This window comes from Lotus japonicus, chromosome 1 (genome assembly GCF_012489685.1).
Source record: "Lotus japonicus ecotype B-129 chromosome 1, LjGifu_v1.2".
Lineage (NCBI taxonomy): Eukaryota > Viridiplantae > Streptophyta > Magnoliopsida > Fabales > Fabaceae > Lotus > Lotus japonicus.
In genome coordinates this window covers 114,491,544-114,509,809 of record NC_080041.1, presented here as the reverse complement: position 1 = coordinate 114,509,809, position 18,266 = coordinate 114,491,544, and the positions used below count along the sequence as shown (strand labels likewise).

General features: G+C 36.8%; 1 protein-coding gene and 1 long non-coding RNA gene across 2 annotated transcripts in view; both read right to left on the bottom strand.

Moving 5' to 3' along the window:
• Positions 1-1,555: 1,555 nt before the first annotated feature.
• LOC130732475 (uncharacterized) lies at positions 1,556-2,968 on the bottom strand. The gene is made up of 3 exons (XR_009017046.1): positions 2,638-2,968; positions 2,322-2,443; positions 1,556-2,116 (listed from the first exon to the last, which is right to left on the bottom strand). It is a non-coding gene; the product is annotated as an uncharacterized LOC130732475 (long non-coding RNA).
• Positions 2,969-5,174: 2,206 nt separating this feature from the next.
• Positions 5,175-18,266, bottom strand: part of LOC130729481 (elongation factor G-2, mitochondrial) — a 31,094-nt gene continuing 18,002 nt past the window's right edge. Inside the window, exons 6-20 of the mRNA XM_057581255.1 lie at positions 14,246-14,341; positions 13,141-13,229; positions 12,915-12,981; positions 12,135-12,173; positions 11,863-11,923; positions 9,518-9,627; positions 9,352-9,426; positions 9,202-9,270; positions 8,988-9,109; positions 7,039-7,164; positions 6,739-6,859; positions 6,519-6,619; positions 6,376-6,436; positions 5,627-5,680; positions 5,175-5,536 (exon numbers count right to left, since the gene is read on the bottom strand). Coding sequence (XP_057437238.1) covers positions 5,432-5,536; positions 5,627-5,680; positions 6,376-6,436; positions 6,519-6,619; positions 6,739-6,859; positions 7,039-7,164; positions 8,988-9,109; positions 9,202-9,270; positions 9,352-9,426; positions 9,518-9,627; positions 11,863-11,923; positions 12,135-12,173; positions 12,915-12,981; positions 13,141-13,229; positions 14,246-14,341 — 1,296 coding nt within the window. The 3' untranslated portion in view covers positions 5,175-5,431. The remainder of the gene's footprint in view (positions 5,537-5,626; positions 5,681-6,375; positions 6,437-6,518; positions 6,620-6,738; positions 6,860-7,038; positions 7,165-8,987; positions 9,110-9,201; positions 9,271-9,351; positions 9,427-9,517; positions 9,628-11,862; positions 11,924-12,134; positions 12,174-12,914; positions 12,982-13,140; positions 13,230-14,245; positions 14,342-18,266) is intronic.

Here is an 18,266-nt window from a genome sequence, read left to right as displayed (position 1 = left end):
TTTCCTAGTTCAGCACAACAATCATAATCAAATGTCAATCAACATAAACATCTTCATCTCAAACACATGCAGTGCGATAAAAGCAGGTAAGACTCAAAGACACTCTAAAACTGAGTTACCCTTACCTTCGTGAGTAGAAGTTGGGCATGGAAGTTGTGAACCTAGAACAAGGAAACACAATCATCAACACAAGCCCTACTAGAAGTAATACTATCTAATAACGCTAATCGAAACCGGAAAGAAAGCTTTTAAAGCTTCAGAGTTCCTTTTTAGGCACGAATTGACAACAGAACTTCGTTCGCTAAAACGAGCATAACTCGAGCTACAGAACTCGGAATGACACGAAACCAGCGCCAAAGTTTCAACAATCGAAAGAGCTACGCAATGGTTTAGGTCATAGAGACCCAAAAATTATTTTTGGACACGGTACCCTAAGCAATAGGTTTCGGCAACTATGTAAAATAGGGTTTTCGAACTTTTTCTTTGATCTAAATCGATTCCTAGGTATTCTTAGGTGATATCTAGGCCAGGGAAACTCTCAGAAAAATTATCGGGTTGAAAACTAACACAGGAGTATTTTGGTCAGTGTTTTTAGCTCGAAAACTCAAAGTTGGAATTTCTGAAAATAAATTAGATGGGTACGTTCCTAAAATTATTTAGAACAACTAATCCTACTGAGGCTAAGCTCAGTCGCAAGTTTTAGATGATAAAAACAGAAACTTTAGAAGAAATGGGTCATTTTCACAGTTATAGAGACCTAGGACAAACCGGCTGGAATTTGGCGATAATAATGACGTATTCTTGTTCTTGGGTACGAAGAGAATATATTTAGACACTAAAATCAACTTCTTTGGACAGTTTTACAAAAAGCTCAAAACTTGGAGCACAGAAAGACATAACAAAAAGCGACGGAATTTAAGATCAGAAGAAAGAAATAACATCAGTACCTCGAGGCCTACGCGTAGCAACGAACAGAGCAACGATCAGGCAAGAACCGGAAAAAAACTCTTCCTCCTTTCTCCCTCAAGCTCACCCACGGCCAACAAAGAAAATGAAAAGGATGGTGTGATTTTTTTTGAGTTTTTGAAGTCCTATTTATAGGAAATTGAAAACATGAGAAAATGATTATTTCGCGATTCCGATTTTTCCTACTGATTCCAACGTATTTTAGACACGATATTCTTCCCGCTGGATCTTCTAATTATTCAAAGAAATATCAGTATGATTTTTGGTTTTCGAGGCTTGTTTTTAATGTTTACCGGCTTAAAATGCACTTTATGGTTTTGACCTCGGATGCAGAAACTTTCTTCTGAAGAAAGATTTGGAACGTCGATTAGAGCGGGCGTACGCGGATGAAATCTTTATTTGAAGCTCCGAACAGAAAAAGTCTTCATCAACCGTTTATTCTAGGTTTCTTGAGCTATCAGGGTTTTAGTTTCGGCAAACCTCCGAGAATTAGAATCGGACGTTCGTGCATTCCAGGGTTTCGCATCAAAGCGCTTGTCATGGAAGGATTAAGAGAAGTTCTAACATTTCTCTGAAGATTTTTGGAATTAGTTTCCATCGTGTCTTTAAGTGCAATTTAGTCATTTACTAACGTTTTCGCCCTAAGGCGGAAGGGAATGAAACTCGTGCTATAGCCTATAACGACTATATTACTATTCTTAGTCATTTTCCTGAACTTTCTTCTTCATAATATTAATCCAAACATTAAACACGAGTCAAGTTCCTCTCACGCTTACACATAATCCTATGCGTGAGTTGGAAATTATTTATCTATTAAATTTTAAAATCTTGGGTCTTAGAGTTAACGGGAAGGGTGATTTGGCTCATTATTTCCCATGTGAAATTTCCACGTGGATTTAAAATTGGGGAATTTATTTGGAAACCTTGAAAAACTTCAATTTAGTACCTAGCCAAAATCCCTAAATAAAAAAATCTTCAATCTCTCCATCATCTTCTTCCTCTCATCATCTTACCCAAAAGAAATCAATTTCAGAAACATCTCCACCTCAAAAACTAAACAAAAATCTTCATCTTCCCACTTTTAAAACAACCCAAATCTCCATGCCCATTCCACGCTTACATATTCTTCAGAATTTCTATGCAATTCATCCTGCAAATATGGATTAAGCATGAAACATAAATCAGTCTAAGTTGCAAAAAATTCATTTATCCAAACAATGAAGTGATGCGTCTAGATTCTAGAAGCATAATTTCTGGGTACAATTAAAGGATCACAAGCCAAAATACATTGAAGATGATGCATGGCTAATAAAATCATAGTCCAAAATGAAGACTTAACCATTCCAATTCCATACCTGAGATGGGACTTTGCCAATTTCAGCAACAACACACTCTTCATCTCCTTCTTCTTCACTTTTCATAACTTCATCACACCTTTGATCATCTCCCTCATTAGATCCCCCATCTTTCTCAACTTCTGCAAAAATTGAACACAGAGAAAACCCATGATTCCCAACCCTAAAAAGATTATTTTTTTCTCCAAGAAATGCATGTTCAATAACATCATGCACACGCCCCATAAAAAGAAAATGAAGAACACCCATTATTCCAAAACCAAAAAAGATTATAACTTTACTTTACTAAGAAACTCAGGAAAATCCGTCATCATACCGCTGAATCAGGGGTGGTATCTTAAGAGTTCAGAGAACGATGGCAAGCTTTAACCAGCGAAGGAGTGAGATCAGAGACAGTTCTCCTGAGGCTCGGAGGCAGATGGGGCAAACTAGACCTCCTCGCCGGCGGCGGCGTCGTTTGCAGGCGCTGCAGCTGTTGGGTCTGATCACAACACATTTGACACTTGGGATTCAGAACCCTAATTAAAATGGTGGGTTCTTCTTGTTGGTGCACTTCACCCATTCTTGAACCCTAATTTCGTTTTTCTTTTGGTTTTTTTTCCTCTCTCATAAATGTTTGGTTTTGGAGTGATAGGAAGAAAATGATGAAGAAGATGATGGCTAGAGACTAAATTGAAAATTTAAAGTTTTCCTAAAATTTCCCCAATTTTAAATCAATGTGGAAAGTCCACGCATATAACGTGCCAAATCACATTTCTTGTTAACATTCACTGACGGAAGTCAAGCCAGGGGCTAATGTGCTTGACGTTTTGCAACATCAGGGACTACGAGCAACATTTCCATAGAATATGAACTAAAATGCCAATGCCGGTAACTTTAGGGACGAAAGTGACCCTTCACCCACTAATATTTATTGGAAAAAAATCATTAAAATAATCAAAATAAGATCTCTGGTCTGAATAGAAGATTAAAACTCTAACATAGACTATAGAGTTTTAAAACTGTAAACTTGGTTGAAAATATGGAATAAAATGGAGATCAAAGAAGCAACCACAATTGGTAAAACCTAGGTCAAGTGAGGAATTAAATTGCAACTGAGAATGATTTTATTTGATTTAGTTTGTCCTACTTATATTTATAGCTGTAACTAATTTCAAATTTGGACTCTTGCATTTTAGTTTGCCCTGCTTCTTTGGAAGTTTGGCGAGGGATTGGATTTGTGCTTCCGACCACATTCTTCACTCAGCAGTCTTTTCAGAAGGTGTTGCATGGTTTTGATGGCTTCGGCCTGCTCGTGATCTTGTCGGCGGCATGGACTATTTGGAAAGCTAGGTGTAGAGCTTTGTTTGCTGGTTCGAGCCAGCAGCTATTCCAGATGGTGTGGAAGGCTCGAGCCCTTTGGGGGATGGTTGCCCAATTTCTTCACTGCTTAGCTACTCGACCGATGGAGCGTTGGGTGCGTTGGATTCCGCCTCGCCCATGTTTTGTTGCTCTTAATACTGTTGGTAGTTCTATTGGTAACCGTGGTCCTTCGGGGTTTGGGGGTGTTGTTCATTCATCAGAGGGGAATTGGATTTTTGGCTTCTCTGGGCATGCAGGTGTCTGTGACAGTCTTCGTGCAAAGCTTTTGGCCTTCCTGCGGGGTTTGAGTTTGTGTTGGGAGCATGGGCATAGATGTGTGGAGCTTTTCACGGATTTGATGCTCGCGCTAAGCCTTATCACTTCGGATTATCCTTCGTTTCATCAGCATGCTTGCACAATTAGTAGCATTAAGAGTCTGCTTCGTCGGCGTTGGGTTGTCCATTGTCGTCACTTGCTTCGCGAAGGCAACGTCGTCGTAGATCAATTAGCCAAGCTTGGTTCAACCAATGCGAGTGCTTTCAGTGTTTGAAGCTCTCCTTTAACTGAGGTTGTAGCCCTTTTGCAGGCAGATGCGCTTGGTTTGCCTTTCTTAAGGCCGTAGTTCTTTTTGTCTTTTTTCCTTTTTCCTTGCTGTAGTTATAAAAAAATGCTCCTACCCCCATCAAAAGGAAATAGTTTTTGACTGGCACTCAATTTTGACTTAAAATGACTAAATTGTGGTCTAAACCGTCTAAAAGTGTTGTGTAGCAACATGAGGCATCTCCTGAACCATATTATACCCTCTCAATGGATGAGTTAGGCAACATGTTGTCCAAAAGAATTTTTCCGAGGATGTTAGCTTCATGGTCGTTCAATTCGCTTAACTTGGAAAAAATGTAGCTCGAGAGATTCTATTTGGAAGGAAAATTGTTCAAATTTGTAAGTTGTAGAATGTACCCATAAAAGCTTCATGCTGCGGTTTTAAATTCATCGGAATATGCCAAAAAATGATTGATTTTATGAATGTATAAATTTGTTTCAGAAATTGCTCAAGGAGGTACCACAAAACATTGAAAAAAGTCAAAAAACTAGGGATACATAAGGGGGTTCTAAATCTTCAATGTTTGATAGAGAAAAAGAAAGTTCTTGCTTCAACTCAGCTCTTCTGCAACTTTGAGAAAATGTCGCATTATAGATTTTTTTGTACGACTCGAGATTCACAAAATGGTGATATTTCTTTATCAAAACATATTTCTAGGTTTTGTCATGTTAGTTATGTTTCCAACTAGACACCATTCACCTCGATTAACCAACCAATAAATGCATGACCCGTACCAGTCATGTCTATGTAATTATTGATCCCTGAAATTATGAATATACGCCATCCAACATTTTAGAAATATAAATTTGACCAAAAAATAAATAAATATAGGAACCTGAAATTGGGAAAAAAATACCTCCCCACCCAAAAAAGAAAAAAGCAGATCGGTATTTTAAATGTACAAATCATCGAATGCAATTTGGTTAAATTAAAACTAGTGTTACAAATAGAAGAGCTGCATAAATTACATCTTATACAATACAAATGGCCTTACAAAAATAATTTATCTAATTTAATGAATCACACTATATTACCACATAGAGCAACTTTTATTTGCTTTCCAAAATTGGTTGAACCTAATGAATGAACCAAACCTATATCCTACAGTGTTGTCACAATTGCTTTTTCTAGATAAAATCTTAGTACCATGTAATTCAAAGACACCTGATTATTCAGCTGCCTTGTTGCCCTTGTACGTGTTTATCAATTGCGTCTGTACATCATGAGAAACTGGGGAATGTTCCTTGTATTCCATTGTGAATTCACCCTTTCCCTGCAGTTATTGAAAAAAGCAACAGGAAATTACAGAACAAATATAAGTTTATACAAAAACGTGAAATGTTCTTGATGAAGTGATATTCACCTGTGTCATGGAACGCAGAGATGTAGAATACCCAAACATGTTGTTAAGAGGGACCTGAAATAATTAACAGCAACCTATTTAAAAAGGACTCACGGATAAACAACTAATGCCAAAGGTTCAAGAACTAGAACAGCCTTTGAAGTAAACTTGTGAGATAAAACCAAAATGAAACCACTAACAAACATTTTACTGATCCAGAATAACAATTTTCCAGCCTGTCTATTCCTACTGCTGAGAAGTATCACATAGACTGGAGATATGGCCAAAATAATCCTGGCAACCCTCACTCCTAAGCAAACTTTTGGGGTAGAGTTAGGCTTAACCCAAATTCTAAGACCTACAAACTTCATGCTCCGAAAGTTCAGCCCTAGGCGTGAAGGGGTATATTGAGGTCCTCATTGACTAGAGATATAACCAAGGTAGTACTTATAAAAGGTAGTGCACCCCTCATCCAGCTTTTGGGAAGAGTTAGGCTAAGAGCCATGTTCTAAAATCCAGCATCATATCAAGAACCAAAAGGCATATTTTCCGAAAGCACCAATCCAAATTGAATCATCAAACATGTAACAATAGCCAACTACTCTAAAAACACTGACGTAAACCTTCTAATGAACACGAAAAAAGAGAACAAAGAAAAATGTAGATGCACATTCAAGTTTCAAATCATATAAAGCATTATGTCACAGTTTCAATGATCAACTATTGGAACTAATACAGAGGTTGCCAACTAAGATTAGTTAGGTACTTACATGAGCAGTAATGACAGAATCATCTCCTTCCTGATCGTTGCCAACAATCACACCTTTTCTCCTTTTTACGGATGCAAAAACATGTCAGAAAATTAAGAATTTTTACAACAACATCCATTAAAAAATAAATAAAGAACCCTCACTTGTTGAGGTCACCAGCAACAGCTCCCTGAAATTCTGTTGGTACTTTCAGCTCAACAAGCATAACAGGTTCTAATATAACTGGTCTAGAAGCTGGATAACACTGTTACAAAAGATAGTACAATAAAATTTCAACGAATGGGACCATCATTATTATCTGAAGGAGTCAAAAGAATATGTGCAATAATATTATAAAATATGGATAATAGAAATGAAAAGTACCTGTCTAAAAGCATAGATAGAAGCCAACTTAAATGCAAGTTCACTGGAATCAACAGCATGGGCAGCACCATCCGTCAAGACAACTCGAAGATTTTCAACTGGATGTCCAATTAAAGCACCACTGTATGGAGAGCAAAATTGGTTTTCATACCCAACAGTTTTATCGTATTGGCATGCAGCAAAATTGTATAAACAATGAGATCTTGCCTATTACGTTATTACAAAACACTACATGATGAATCACAAAAATGAAATTTGAATGCTGAAAGCACGATTGCCAAACTAATAAATTTAACTCACGAGTTGGCAGCTTCTTTGAAACCTTTTTCAATTGCAGGGATAAAATTTGATGGAATAGCCTGACCAACAATCATGTTTTCAAATTCAAACTTTGTTGGTGACCCTGCAGGAAGTGGTTCAATATACCTGTGACCACATTGAATAGCAAATATGTCATCAAGAAATAGAAGTGGGATTAGGGAAGACGTGAAACAATACAACTGGCATCCACCATTGAATGGTATTAGAGTATACTATATAGTTTCTGATAGGTAACTGATAAGTTACTGCTATGAAGTTAGTTATCCTAGCTGTCAAGATTAGTTGTTAGTATAACAGAGTTAGTTGTTAAGCTTAGCTGTCAAGCTGAGCTGGCATAACAGAATTAGTTAGCTTCTTATGCAAGCTTGTTAGCTCTCTATAAATAGAGAGATTATCAATTGTACTATTCAGTTTTACAACCAATGAAATTCAGTTAAACATTTCAGCATTTTCAACTTGGTATAGTATACTCTAATAAATGGTAAAAATAATTAGCATAACATGATCAACAAATAAGCTGTTAAAAATGTGTTTTACACTAACACGTGTGACTTCAATACCGTGCATGTGTCTTAAACAATGTTAAAAATGTTTTGGTAATTGTTAAAGCCACCCCCTTTCATCTAATTCCACCCCCTTTTTTTCCACTCACTTGTGCGTAGTTCACTCACTTATAAGTGCGTGAACCGTGTACGCACTTAACAAGGGGGAGGTGGAATTAGATGAGAGGGGGTGGCTTTAACAACTACCAAATGTTTTTATTGGGACAACCATTTTGAGTTAAGTAATATAAAATATATCCCATGGATCCATATCCCATGGATCCATTCATAGTCCAAAAGGTAGAGTAACTTATGTATGTATTAGAAAGTGGGAAGTCCCTTCAAAAAAAAAGTGGAAAGTCACAACAGCTTTCGTAATTCATACCCAGCGTGAACTTAGTTTACTTCAGAAAAACCCAGCAGAACATATAATGTAGTTAAATTGTTTGCTACATTTATAGCAAAAGAACTTCTTCAGTCTCAGATGTACCTATTGAGAAAGTTATTTACTACATTCAGCTCCAGTAAGGTAAATATTTTGGACAGCTCATAACCTCATGAAATGAGATACAAATGTATTTACACAAGTTTCGGTGAACATACAAAATGATAACACAGTTTACTAGTTTAACCACGCTCCTTTTAAATCATCTTTGTTTACAATAAATGATAAAATTATTGAATGAGAATAGACATGCAGAACAAGAATATAAAGATCCTCCAAAGAGCACCAAAGGAAGAAACACAATTGTAAATTAAAACTGGTAGAAACTTAGTAATAATTAGGGTCAAAAAAATTGGGAGTTTGCAATATAAGTAATGCTAAACCTTACTACATTGACCAAGGGAAGAGATTCATGAAACAAGAAAAAGAAGCACAGGAGCAGATATTCTCCTAAATATCTAGAAAAAATAAAAATAGAAAAAGGACTTCAAGGGAGCAAAGGTTGCTCTTCCCTGAATATCCAACTGAAAAATTCCTCTGAACTCTGAGGTAGCTGCTAGCCAACCAAGCACCACAGAGAAACTAGGAAGGGCCTTTTAGACAATGTATACACCCACCAACAAATCTGTCGAGGATAATAATTGTCTAAAATTCTGTTGTCCTTGAATATGAACTGTTTTGGGATATTAATCAAAGAGTATGTGGAAGTCATGACTTATTATTGGATGCATTTTTTGACTTCATGATTCTCTTCGAGAATGAACATACACAAGTTTCATAGCAAGTTTTTTCTTTAAGATTTTAAGGATAATTTCATTGGCTTCTATCTCTATTTGTAGTCTTTGGTTGTATGCATGACAAGTTCCTATGCAGCTAAATTTCTGGTGAAGCCAAGTTACTACTTAAAATAAATAAAATAAGAATTACTCTTGAAAACATACCCAGTTACCCGTCCATATTGCCCTTGCCCTCCAGATTGCTTCTTATGTAAATAATCAAAATCAGCACGCTGAGTAACAGTTTCTCTGAAGTTCACACGGGGCTTTCCAACTGAAGCATCAACCTTAAAAACACATAAGAATGAAACTCCAGGAGTAAAACATTTGACCAACACCATCAAGGAAGAAGGAATATATGTTGGGGGAGAAAGGGTACCTTATACTCTCTCCTAATGCGTTCAACATAGATATCTAAATGAAGTTCCCCCATTCCAGAAATGATCGTCTACCCACAAAAGTTACAAATGTCATTATAAGAACAATGATATTGTCACTTATGAGAAAGATAAAAATAATGAAGGACAACCTGCCCGCTCTCTGGATCTAAGCCAACACGGAAAGTAGGATCCTCTCTCTGGAAGCGATTCAAAGCTTTTGAAAACTAGAAGTACATGGAGAACATAAATCATATGATACAACTTTATTTTAATTCAGGGCAGGGCTTTGTATGTTACACAAAAGAAACTACTCACTTGCCCTCCAGAATCTTTTGAGACTGGCTGTACAGCTAAGGACATCACGGGCTCAGGAACATTCATAGAAGTCATTGTGTATTTAACTGACCCATCAGTAAAAGTATCTCCTGATGACCAAGACAAAATATATCATGGCCAATATCTAATTAAAACTACAAACAAAAATATGAGCTATAAATACTAAACTGAAATAGACTGTCCCAACAACACATCTATAACCTAGAATACACTAAGATTTAGTTAAAAGTGTGATACAGCTAACTAATACTGACATTCCCCAGCCACCCAAGGACCTTCTTTTTAAAATGCCTGTTCCTAGCACATATGGGGGGAAGCTGTCCTAACAGTTGGGTATTAGTTGAATTATTTGCCCTCTCGTATTCTTGGCAATGTAAGACTGCACTGTATGATTTCTATCTTTCCCGCTGTCCCTATTGTGCAGAGTATTCCGTCTCATGTTTCTGGGTGTGTAGCTTTTGTTCATGTACATCATTAACATTGTTCCAAACTCGATCCTTGAGCTGTTGAGAGTTTTCTTGGGTTATAGTCCTAACAGAAAGAGATATAACCAAGTGCTACCATCTTCGAAGCCCACTATTCCATGTATGTCACATTTAATACGTTTTACCACCTTATAAGTGTTAACACCCTCCAAATCGTCCATTTTTTGTTTCCATGATGTCACATTTAATGAAGTATGTGTCTTTTCTTTATTTGGGTTTGAACCTCAAATAAAGAGATGAGTCATTAGATGAGAAGAAAACACGGGAGATTGATGAAAGTCCAAGAGACAAAAGACCAGTAGGTTGCAGATGGGTACACAGTGAAGTACAAACCTGATGGGACTTTGGATTGCCATAAAGCCAGACTAATTGCAAAAGGGAATACTCTCTTGCAAAAGAAAAGGGTATACTCTCGGACATATGGAATTGAATCAATTGACTACCAAGAAGCATTTGAACTAGTAGCAAAGATAAATATAGTAAAAGCAGGGTTGTTAATCGCGCGCTATAGAGGCGCTATCGGGCGGTCGTGGTGCGAAGTAACCCTGGGCCGCTACGTGCAGCCCATCGCAAAGCTCACTATGCTACCTTTTTATGTTAAGAACATTGTCAATAAAGGGCATATAGAGATAGACCGATACTTCACTTCTGCTTAGAAAAATTAGATAGCAGCTTGTTTATTACAGCTAACACCAATTGGCAGATGTGTTGACTAAAGGGCTTTCCACAGAGTGGTTTCAAGATCTTACTAGCAAGCTGCAATGGTAAATATCCAAGGACCAACTGATTAAAGGGGAAGTGGTGTGTTATTGTATAATTTGTACAACTAATTTTTAGGACATTCAATTTGCCTTTATTAGGGTATCTTTGTGGCCTATAATGTAGTTCTGATTTAGAGCAATAGCAACAAGAGATTACTATCATGTAATGTAAATCACTTGACCATTTGAGTTATTAGAAATAACATTCAGCTTTCATCATTTAAATGGTTAAGTATAATTCGGTGTGTTTATCATCCTGTAATCCTGATAGGGAAGATGACTCTGAACACACAGGTCAAATTAAATGACATTATAAATTTGGATAAAGTTACATTGGGATTTCCAGTCATCTATAACTGAAAATGACAGGTAGTTGTTTCATGTTCTAGGAGAAAAACTTTTTTCACCGTGAAGGAGTATCTCTTAATACATTTCAGAAGTTTCAGTTGACTTTGTATTAGTAACCAACTTCAAGAACTCTGTCAAGCACATTTCTGTTAGATACCTAAACTAACAGAATTCATTCCAGGTAGTGTCAGACAGCGATAGTGAAGAGTTAAGCCCTAACTATATACACTGCAACAAATTCATACTGTCACAGATTAAGTTCAAGAATATTCTTCTCTCTCCAGTATTATCATGCAAACCTTAAATCTATCACATTCACACAGTTTCTCTTTGGTTGTTGAGCTCCCACACAAAGGCTATCGCAAGAATAAGAATAAGAGACAACATTTAGTAGTAGTGTGTGGTTTACAAGGATCTCTTGTATATTTGTTGGAGCATCCTGTATTCATGAGATTCAATTGTGCTTATGGCATTCACTGCAGCTATTTTCAGTCATTAAAATGTGTATTTCTGACAAGCAGAAAAGTTTAACAGTTCTTTGCATTTTATCAGCAACTTCATTCCTATTTCTTTTGGAGAGTTTCCTGAGTTCTATATTCCTCCTTTACCACCTTTTTAAAGAAATCTAGACTGCCACCTAAAGAGTCTAAGCAAAAACCTAACCAGCCAAAAACAAAAAAAGGAGCAATACCGAATACAGGAAATACATAGACTTAACAGAGAAAAGAACCTGATGCACAATCAACACCAAATACAGCAACTATTTGGCCGGCATGAGCCTCCTGAATGTCCTGTAGATTTTAAGAGAAAACCTCAATTATAAGTTATAAAAAGATGGCAGAGAATAACTGATAATAAAAATATTCAAAATGTATTTGGCTGAGAAAAAAAAGCCCTGATTATAATTTGTACTCCCTTATAAAGAAGAAGAAAAAGTGGTTCTTTCAAAAGGCATTGAATATTATAGGAAGATCACTAATTGTACTGAGTCCAGAAACAAACCTCCATCTCATCTGAGTGCATCCGAACCAAGCGAGGGACCTGTATTAGCAGAAGAAAGGCTTCAATCACAAGTTATTATAGACCCGATACAAGAGAGCTGAGACGTGGCAATTGTTGAATGAGAAGAAATCAAGTGGAATTGGAACGAATCCGTGTCTAAACTATACAACGAGTGTATTATATATAATACGTAAAATAAATGCATAATATCACTATTTCCCTATCTACAATGATTTTTACATTACCTAGTTATATTTATCACAAGATGTCCTATATTTTACAAGATTTCTAAAACTCCCGATTTTGACTAATTCCATTTGAGTCGGAGAGAAAATGAGTTTGTGGCCGAGTTAACTCAATTTCCTCGTGCAGAATCGCAAACTCCCAGTCTACGAGTTGACACGCGAGTTTGACAACCATGCACACTTGGGGAGGAGATGGATGGAATTCAAGTGCGAGTTAGGAGTCCCACATTGGTTAGAGATTGGCTAGATAATAATAATATAGAATAGTAAACCCATATAACCAACATCTTAAGGTTTAGGGTAAAAATGTGGAGTCATACTGTCATATTCACTTTATGGTTTATAGTCTCGGCCCATTGACACAGGGCCCCTATTTTCTGGTTCCCGCATATCCCCGACATGAATAAATGGAGAGTAAAAACTAAACACAATTGCATAACAAACCCAAAACGAAAATCAGGACCACAAGCCAAAACATCCATATGTACAAGACTACTGCAATCAAACTGAAAAAAGTGAAGAGCCTCAAAGTTACCTTGATCTTCTTGCCGGTGTTTACATTAATAATAAAATCACCCTTTCGAATAACACCCTCATAGACTCTACAAACAAAAAAAGAAAGAAAATACATTAACTTATATGTGTAATGTACTAAAAGGTTACCACAAATTTGAAACAGAAGATCAATCTATAATATAAAAGAAAAAATAAACAGTTTGAAATGAGATTAACCACCAGTCCACCACTAAGGTGAGGGGTACCTTAGATATGTTAACTGGCCAAACCGTCCTTCCTCCAACTTGAAAGCCAATGCCACAAGTGGTCCATTAGGATTTCCGAGCAACTCCACCTAGACAAGTAACAACTATTACAATAACCCGATAATTGTCTTTGTTTGAATAAAATAGTAATATAGCAAAGCAACCAAGGTATGTGAAACACATGCAGCTCACAATTTTTATTATAATTATGATCTCCCTAGATTATTAATTCGCAGAAAATAACCTAACATACTTTCCATAATATTGTGATTTCAATCTAGCAATTCTTTTACATGACAAAAACAGTCGGGTAGCATCAAACCCAGGTAGGTTTCTGCTCAACCTGAATGCAAAAGTAATTTTTTTATATTTCCATTTTTTAAAACAATAGGAAGGGACAGCTGAAAAATTCTTCCCAAGCTCATTTAAAGCCAACCTACCTTGTTACCTTAACTTTGAAGACCCAACTCTATCCTGAAATCATAAACAATTTTCCAATTGAAAACGAAAATATTAGCAAATACCAACGGACCTAAACCTTTCTAAATAAACCTTTCTTTTAATTAGTGATTTTATTTTCAAATTTCAAAGTAATTTTACTATTGCCACTATTTAAAACTTGATCATGTCAAGTTGGATTTTGGAATTTTATTTTATTTTCTGGCTAGCGCTGCATGTATTACAATGACTACTATTGATATTTCACTTTTGAATGATTGTTATGTTTTATTACATAAAAGAGAACAAACTCAACATCTTTATTTGGCTTCCCACATTATCCTTGATCCGATAGGCAAGAAACTAATCTTCAGAATTACAGTCAAGCACCACAGTGAGCCCCCCCCCCCCCCCCACAGTATCTTATCCATACAAATGCATCCAAGACCAAACCTAAGACCACATGCTCAAGGGACCTAAGCCCCCTCCCAAGGGACCAACACATGTTCGTAGCCATTTTTATCATTTTAATATTGAATGTTATTATCATGGTTCAAAAATTTAGCTTTAAAATTCAAAACTCAATTTGGAATTTGACAATCAGTCAATCACAATAGCATTGTAGAATCAAAGCAAAACAAGGATACACTTTCTATGAATCAGTTACCTTCTCCTCGTTCTTGGTTTGATCAAGAGCATAATTTTTAACTTCAATTGGACATGGCAAATAATTAACTACACCATCCAGAAGTGGCTGTACCCCCTGAACGAGTAATCGAAGATTAAAAATATAAGAGACCAAAGGTAATAATATAAACAAGTGATGAGGATGCATGAAATCTATAATGTTCAATTTTGGGTCATATTGATAAACTATAGTGTTTGGACATGCCGGTGTCTACATGGATTCCACATTGAGAAATTAATTCTTTTATTCTGGCTTGAGAGCATGGATAATTGGATACTATTTGATGATGAAAAGATTAATCACTAAAAGAATTAAAAATATCAAGAATCCGCTTCAGAAAGCATAAATATCAGGATATTATAAACAATATCACACTCAGGTCATGCTAGAGGACATAAGTGAGAAAAATGAAATATTAACAAAATCAAACAAACAACCCATCAGAGAATTTGTGCAACATAGCCATGATAGTAAAAGAAGTAGCCAACTTTCAGAAGAGACAGAGCAGAAATAACAGGAGGGCAAAACAGATATGGTAAAATTTTCTGCTACAGTTTTATTTTGATTTGCAAATTGTTCACAGGTGTCACTTGTCCTTATACTCATCACCAAAATGAGAATGTTAAGAGAAAGCACAGACATTTTGTTGACACAGGTTTGTCTCTACAAGCTCATGCCAAATTGACCCTGCACTGTTAGAATCATGCTTACCTTTCACAGCCAGTTACCTTATAAACAGATTGCCCAGTCCTGTCTTCCAAAATAGTGGTCCCCATTTCAAATTGTATAACCAACATCCTTACAAGTTCCTCAAAATATTTGAGTGTGCATGCTGCTCATTTCTTAAGCCCTCCATTAATCCTAAGTTGTCATACTACTCTAAGGAGGGCATTTTTCAAGACTATTCCCATAAACATAAAGGGTGTATGTGGCTAGACAGTTCTAGTCCTATTTTTGTCTGCAAAGATGTTATCTTTAAGAGTTCTGATTTCTGTATTTTGACTTGATTCCCTCGACTCAATCTTCCTGCATCTACTTATACCATTCCAGCAACTAATCCGTGGGCTTCTCCGGCGCTACTCCTCCAAAACCTTCTCTGGTGTCACCTACACTCCTGCCAACTTTGCTGCAGCTGTTTCTCTTCACCTGCAGGAGCCTACTTCCTCAGCTGTTTCTCATTAATACCTGGTCCTTTGTACACATACCTGCTGCTCGATATCACATCGGCTGCAAATGGGTATTTAGAGTGAAGGAGGACCCTATGGCACTATAAACAAGTACAAGGCCAGGCCAAGGAATTTCATCAAAGACAGGAGTTTGATTATTCCGAGACACTCTCCATTATGATTAAAACCAAAAGACACAGTTAAGTGAAGTTGTTGACTCGTACGATTCTATGAGTCAACTCATGAGTTTAACAACCCTACACTTAACAATGCTTTTCTAAATGGTGATTTGAAGGAAAAGGTTTGTATGGTCCAGCCACATGGGTTTGAAGCAGCTGACTGGCGTGTAAGTTGCATAAAGCCTTGTAGCTCAAGCAAGACCCTTGGGCATGGTTTAAGAGACTAAGGGCTTCCTTGCTAAAAATTTGAAATATGGTTTTCAGACAACAAAATGTGATCCAACATTGTTCACTCTACATTTTGGATCTGACTACATCAGCCTTTTGGTGTAAGAGTCAGAAGCTTGTAGGGAGACTTTAAGAATTTTCCTTAAAGTGGCTTGGTGACTCGGACTATTTACTAGGTGGGTAAGTCCAGCGCCTACAAAATGGGTTTTTACTCGCGCTAATCCAAGTAAACTAATGATCTCTTGGGGCACCACATGATAGAGTGATAGACCTTTGCCTAAATCGGTTGTGCAGAAAGTATACGTAAGGAAGAAGTTTAGGAATGCTGGCTAAGTTTAAAATATTGTTTTAATAAGAGTTTAACTAATTAGACTCCAGTTAGTAAAGAATAACTCTGGTTAGGAAGTTATAAATAGCAGTTCCTAAGAGTTACGAGGCAGTTATTTGGAAAATAGGAGTTAGGATCTGGTGTTTGGAACCAGAACTGGTTGTGGAACCAGTGTTCTCTTCCTTTCTTTTAGGGATTTCTGTTATCTTTGTTATCAGAACTGCGTTATCTTTGTAATCAGAATTTCTCAGTGTTATTCATCTATTTCAGTAATTATATACTGCAGTTCCGTTAATTGTGGCAGTTCTGTTAATTGCTATTCAGTTCCACTATTCTGATACCAGTTCTAACATAGAGACTAAAGACATCTCCACTCCTATGGTCAATAGCAGAATGACCAAATATGGAGCTGATCATTTTCCTGATCCAACCTCGTACTGCACGTCTGCACCTATCACTAGACCTAAGATGAGCTACGCTGTGAATCAAGAGCATCAGTTCCTGCGGAAAATGTCTGATATTATATTGAATTGGTAAAATGATACATGAGAAGTATTTATAGAATACAAATGACTAAAGACTTGGGCACTATTCTAGCCTGAAAATCAGGGAAAATATTCTCTCTACGAATGCTAATAATATTGACATAAAAGTCCTAATTAGCTGTACAAATCAGACACTAATTATTCTAATTAATGTATTAATTAATTGCGTTTAAAAATCAGTGACCTACAACCAACCAACAAGAGGTGTCGGTATGAAGTGTTCGAGGTAAAGAAAAAAAAATTGCTCCGACACCGCAAAGAGGTGTTTGACACGTACGGGTATCATACAGGTGTCGATGTTGTGTCGGACATGGGGACATTCCCTTGAAGACAAGTGTTTGTGCTTCCTAGGTGGCAGTGCATGGGGGGTGGGTTGATCAATGGGCAATAAGTCACCTTCGATACACAATGATTGCCACAAGTAAGCTAGCGCTTACAACAGTTGAAGCTCCAAAAACATATCATAGAAGCAACATCGCACCAAGGATAGTGGCTTCTGAAAATGGTTATATTTTATCTTTGACCGTTGATGATTATAAAGAGTGGGTCAGCGCTATTAATGAATAGAGGGATTGAACCCCGGGTTGGTCAACATTGATAGCCCTAAAAACATGGACACAAGCAAAACAGAGCATCTAAAAATCAGGACAATGATGTTCAAATAGATTGCATGTTGGGAAAGCAAATACATTAGTATAATAGAGTTCAAAAATTTGGGAAACTCAACAGAAGGGCAGGGATGGGACAAGTCACAGAGGATGCTATGCTACCACTCTGATACCATGATGAAATTATAGGGTTTTGTTTTTAAGTATAGAAAGAGAAAAATGAATACAAAGAATAATATAACATATTGACAATAATCTTACAAGACGAAGTACTGACCCTTATTTATACTAATGGCAGCGTCCTAATTCTAGTCAAATAGGGAAACTAATTAAGACTCCTAATCCTTATTAAATAAGGAAACATACCAATATAAAGAAACAAATTATAAAAAGAGACCTATGTTATTGGTAATATATTGTAAGATACTTTAATATATATTAAGATCTTATAAGATATCTTTTTTATATTCTTACAAGAAGAGACAAGGTGGTTGACAAGTTCTCACTTGCTCACCCACCTTGAGCTTGGAGGGGCATGTTAGAGTGTAGTTGCACTTACAGTTGCAATCAGTTGTAATTCTGTTATTCACTTTTATTTTCCATTATAGTTCCTAAGATACTCATGATGACAGCTGTCATCACAGCTGCTGGTATGCAGCTTGCACCTTGTATATAATCTCACTGCCGTACACTCAGCAGTGTTGCCAAATATCTGCCATGGCTGCCATGGCAGTTTCTCATAGCGATTTTTGTCTTTCCGCCATGGCCGATATCCCGCCATATGACAACTGTTTCCGCCATTATTTGTCATTATTAGAGTATACTATATAGTTTCTGATAAGTAACTGATAAGTTACTGCTGTGAAGTTAGTTATCCTAGCTGTCAAGATTAGTTGTTAGTATAACAGAGTTAGTTGTTAAGCTTAGCTGTCAAGCTGAGCTGGCA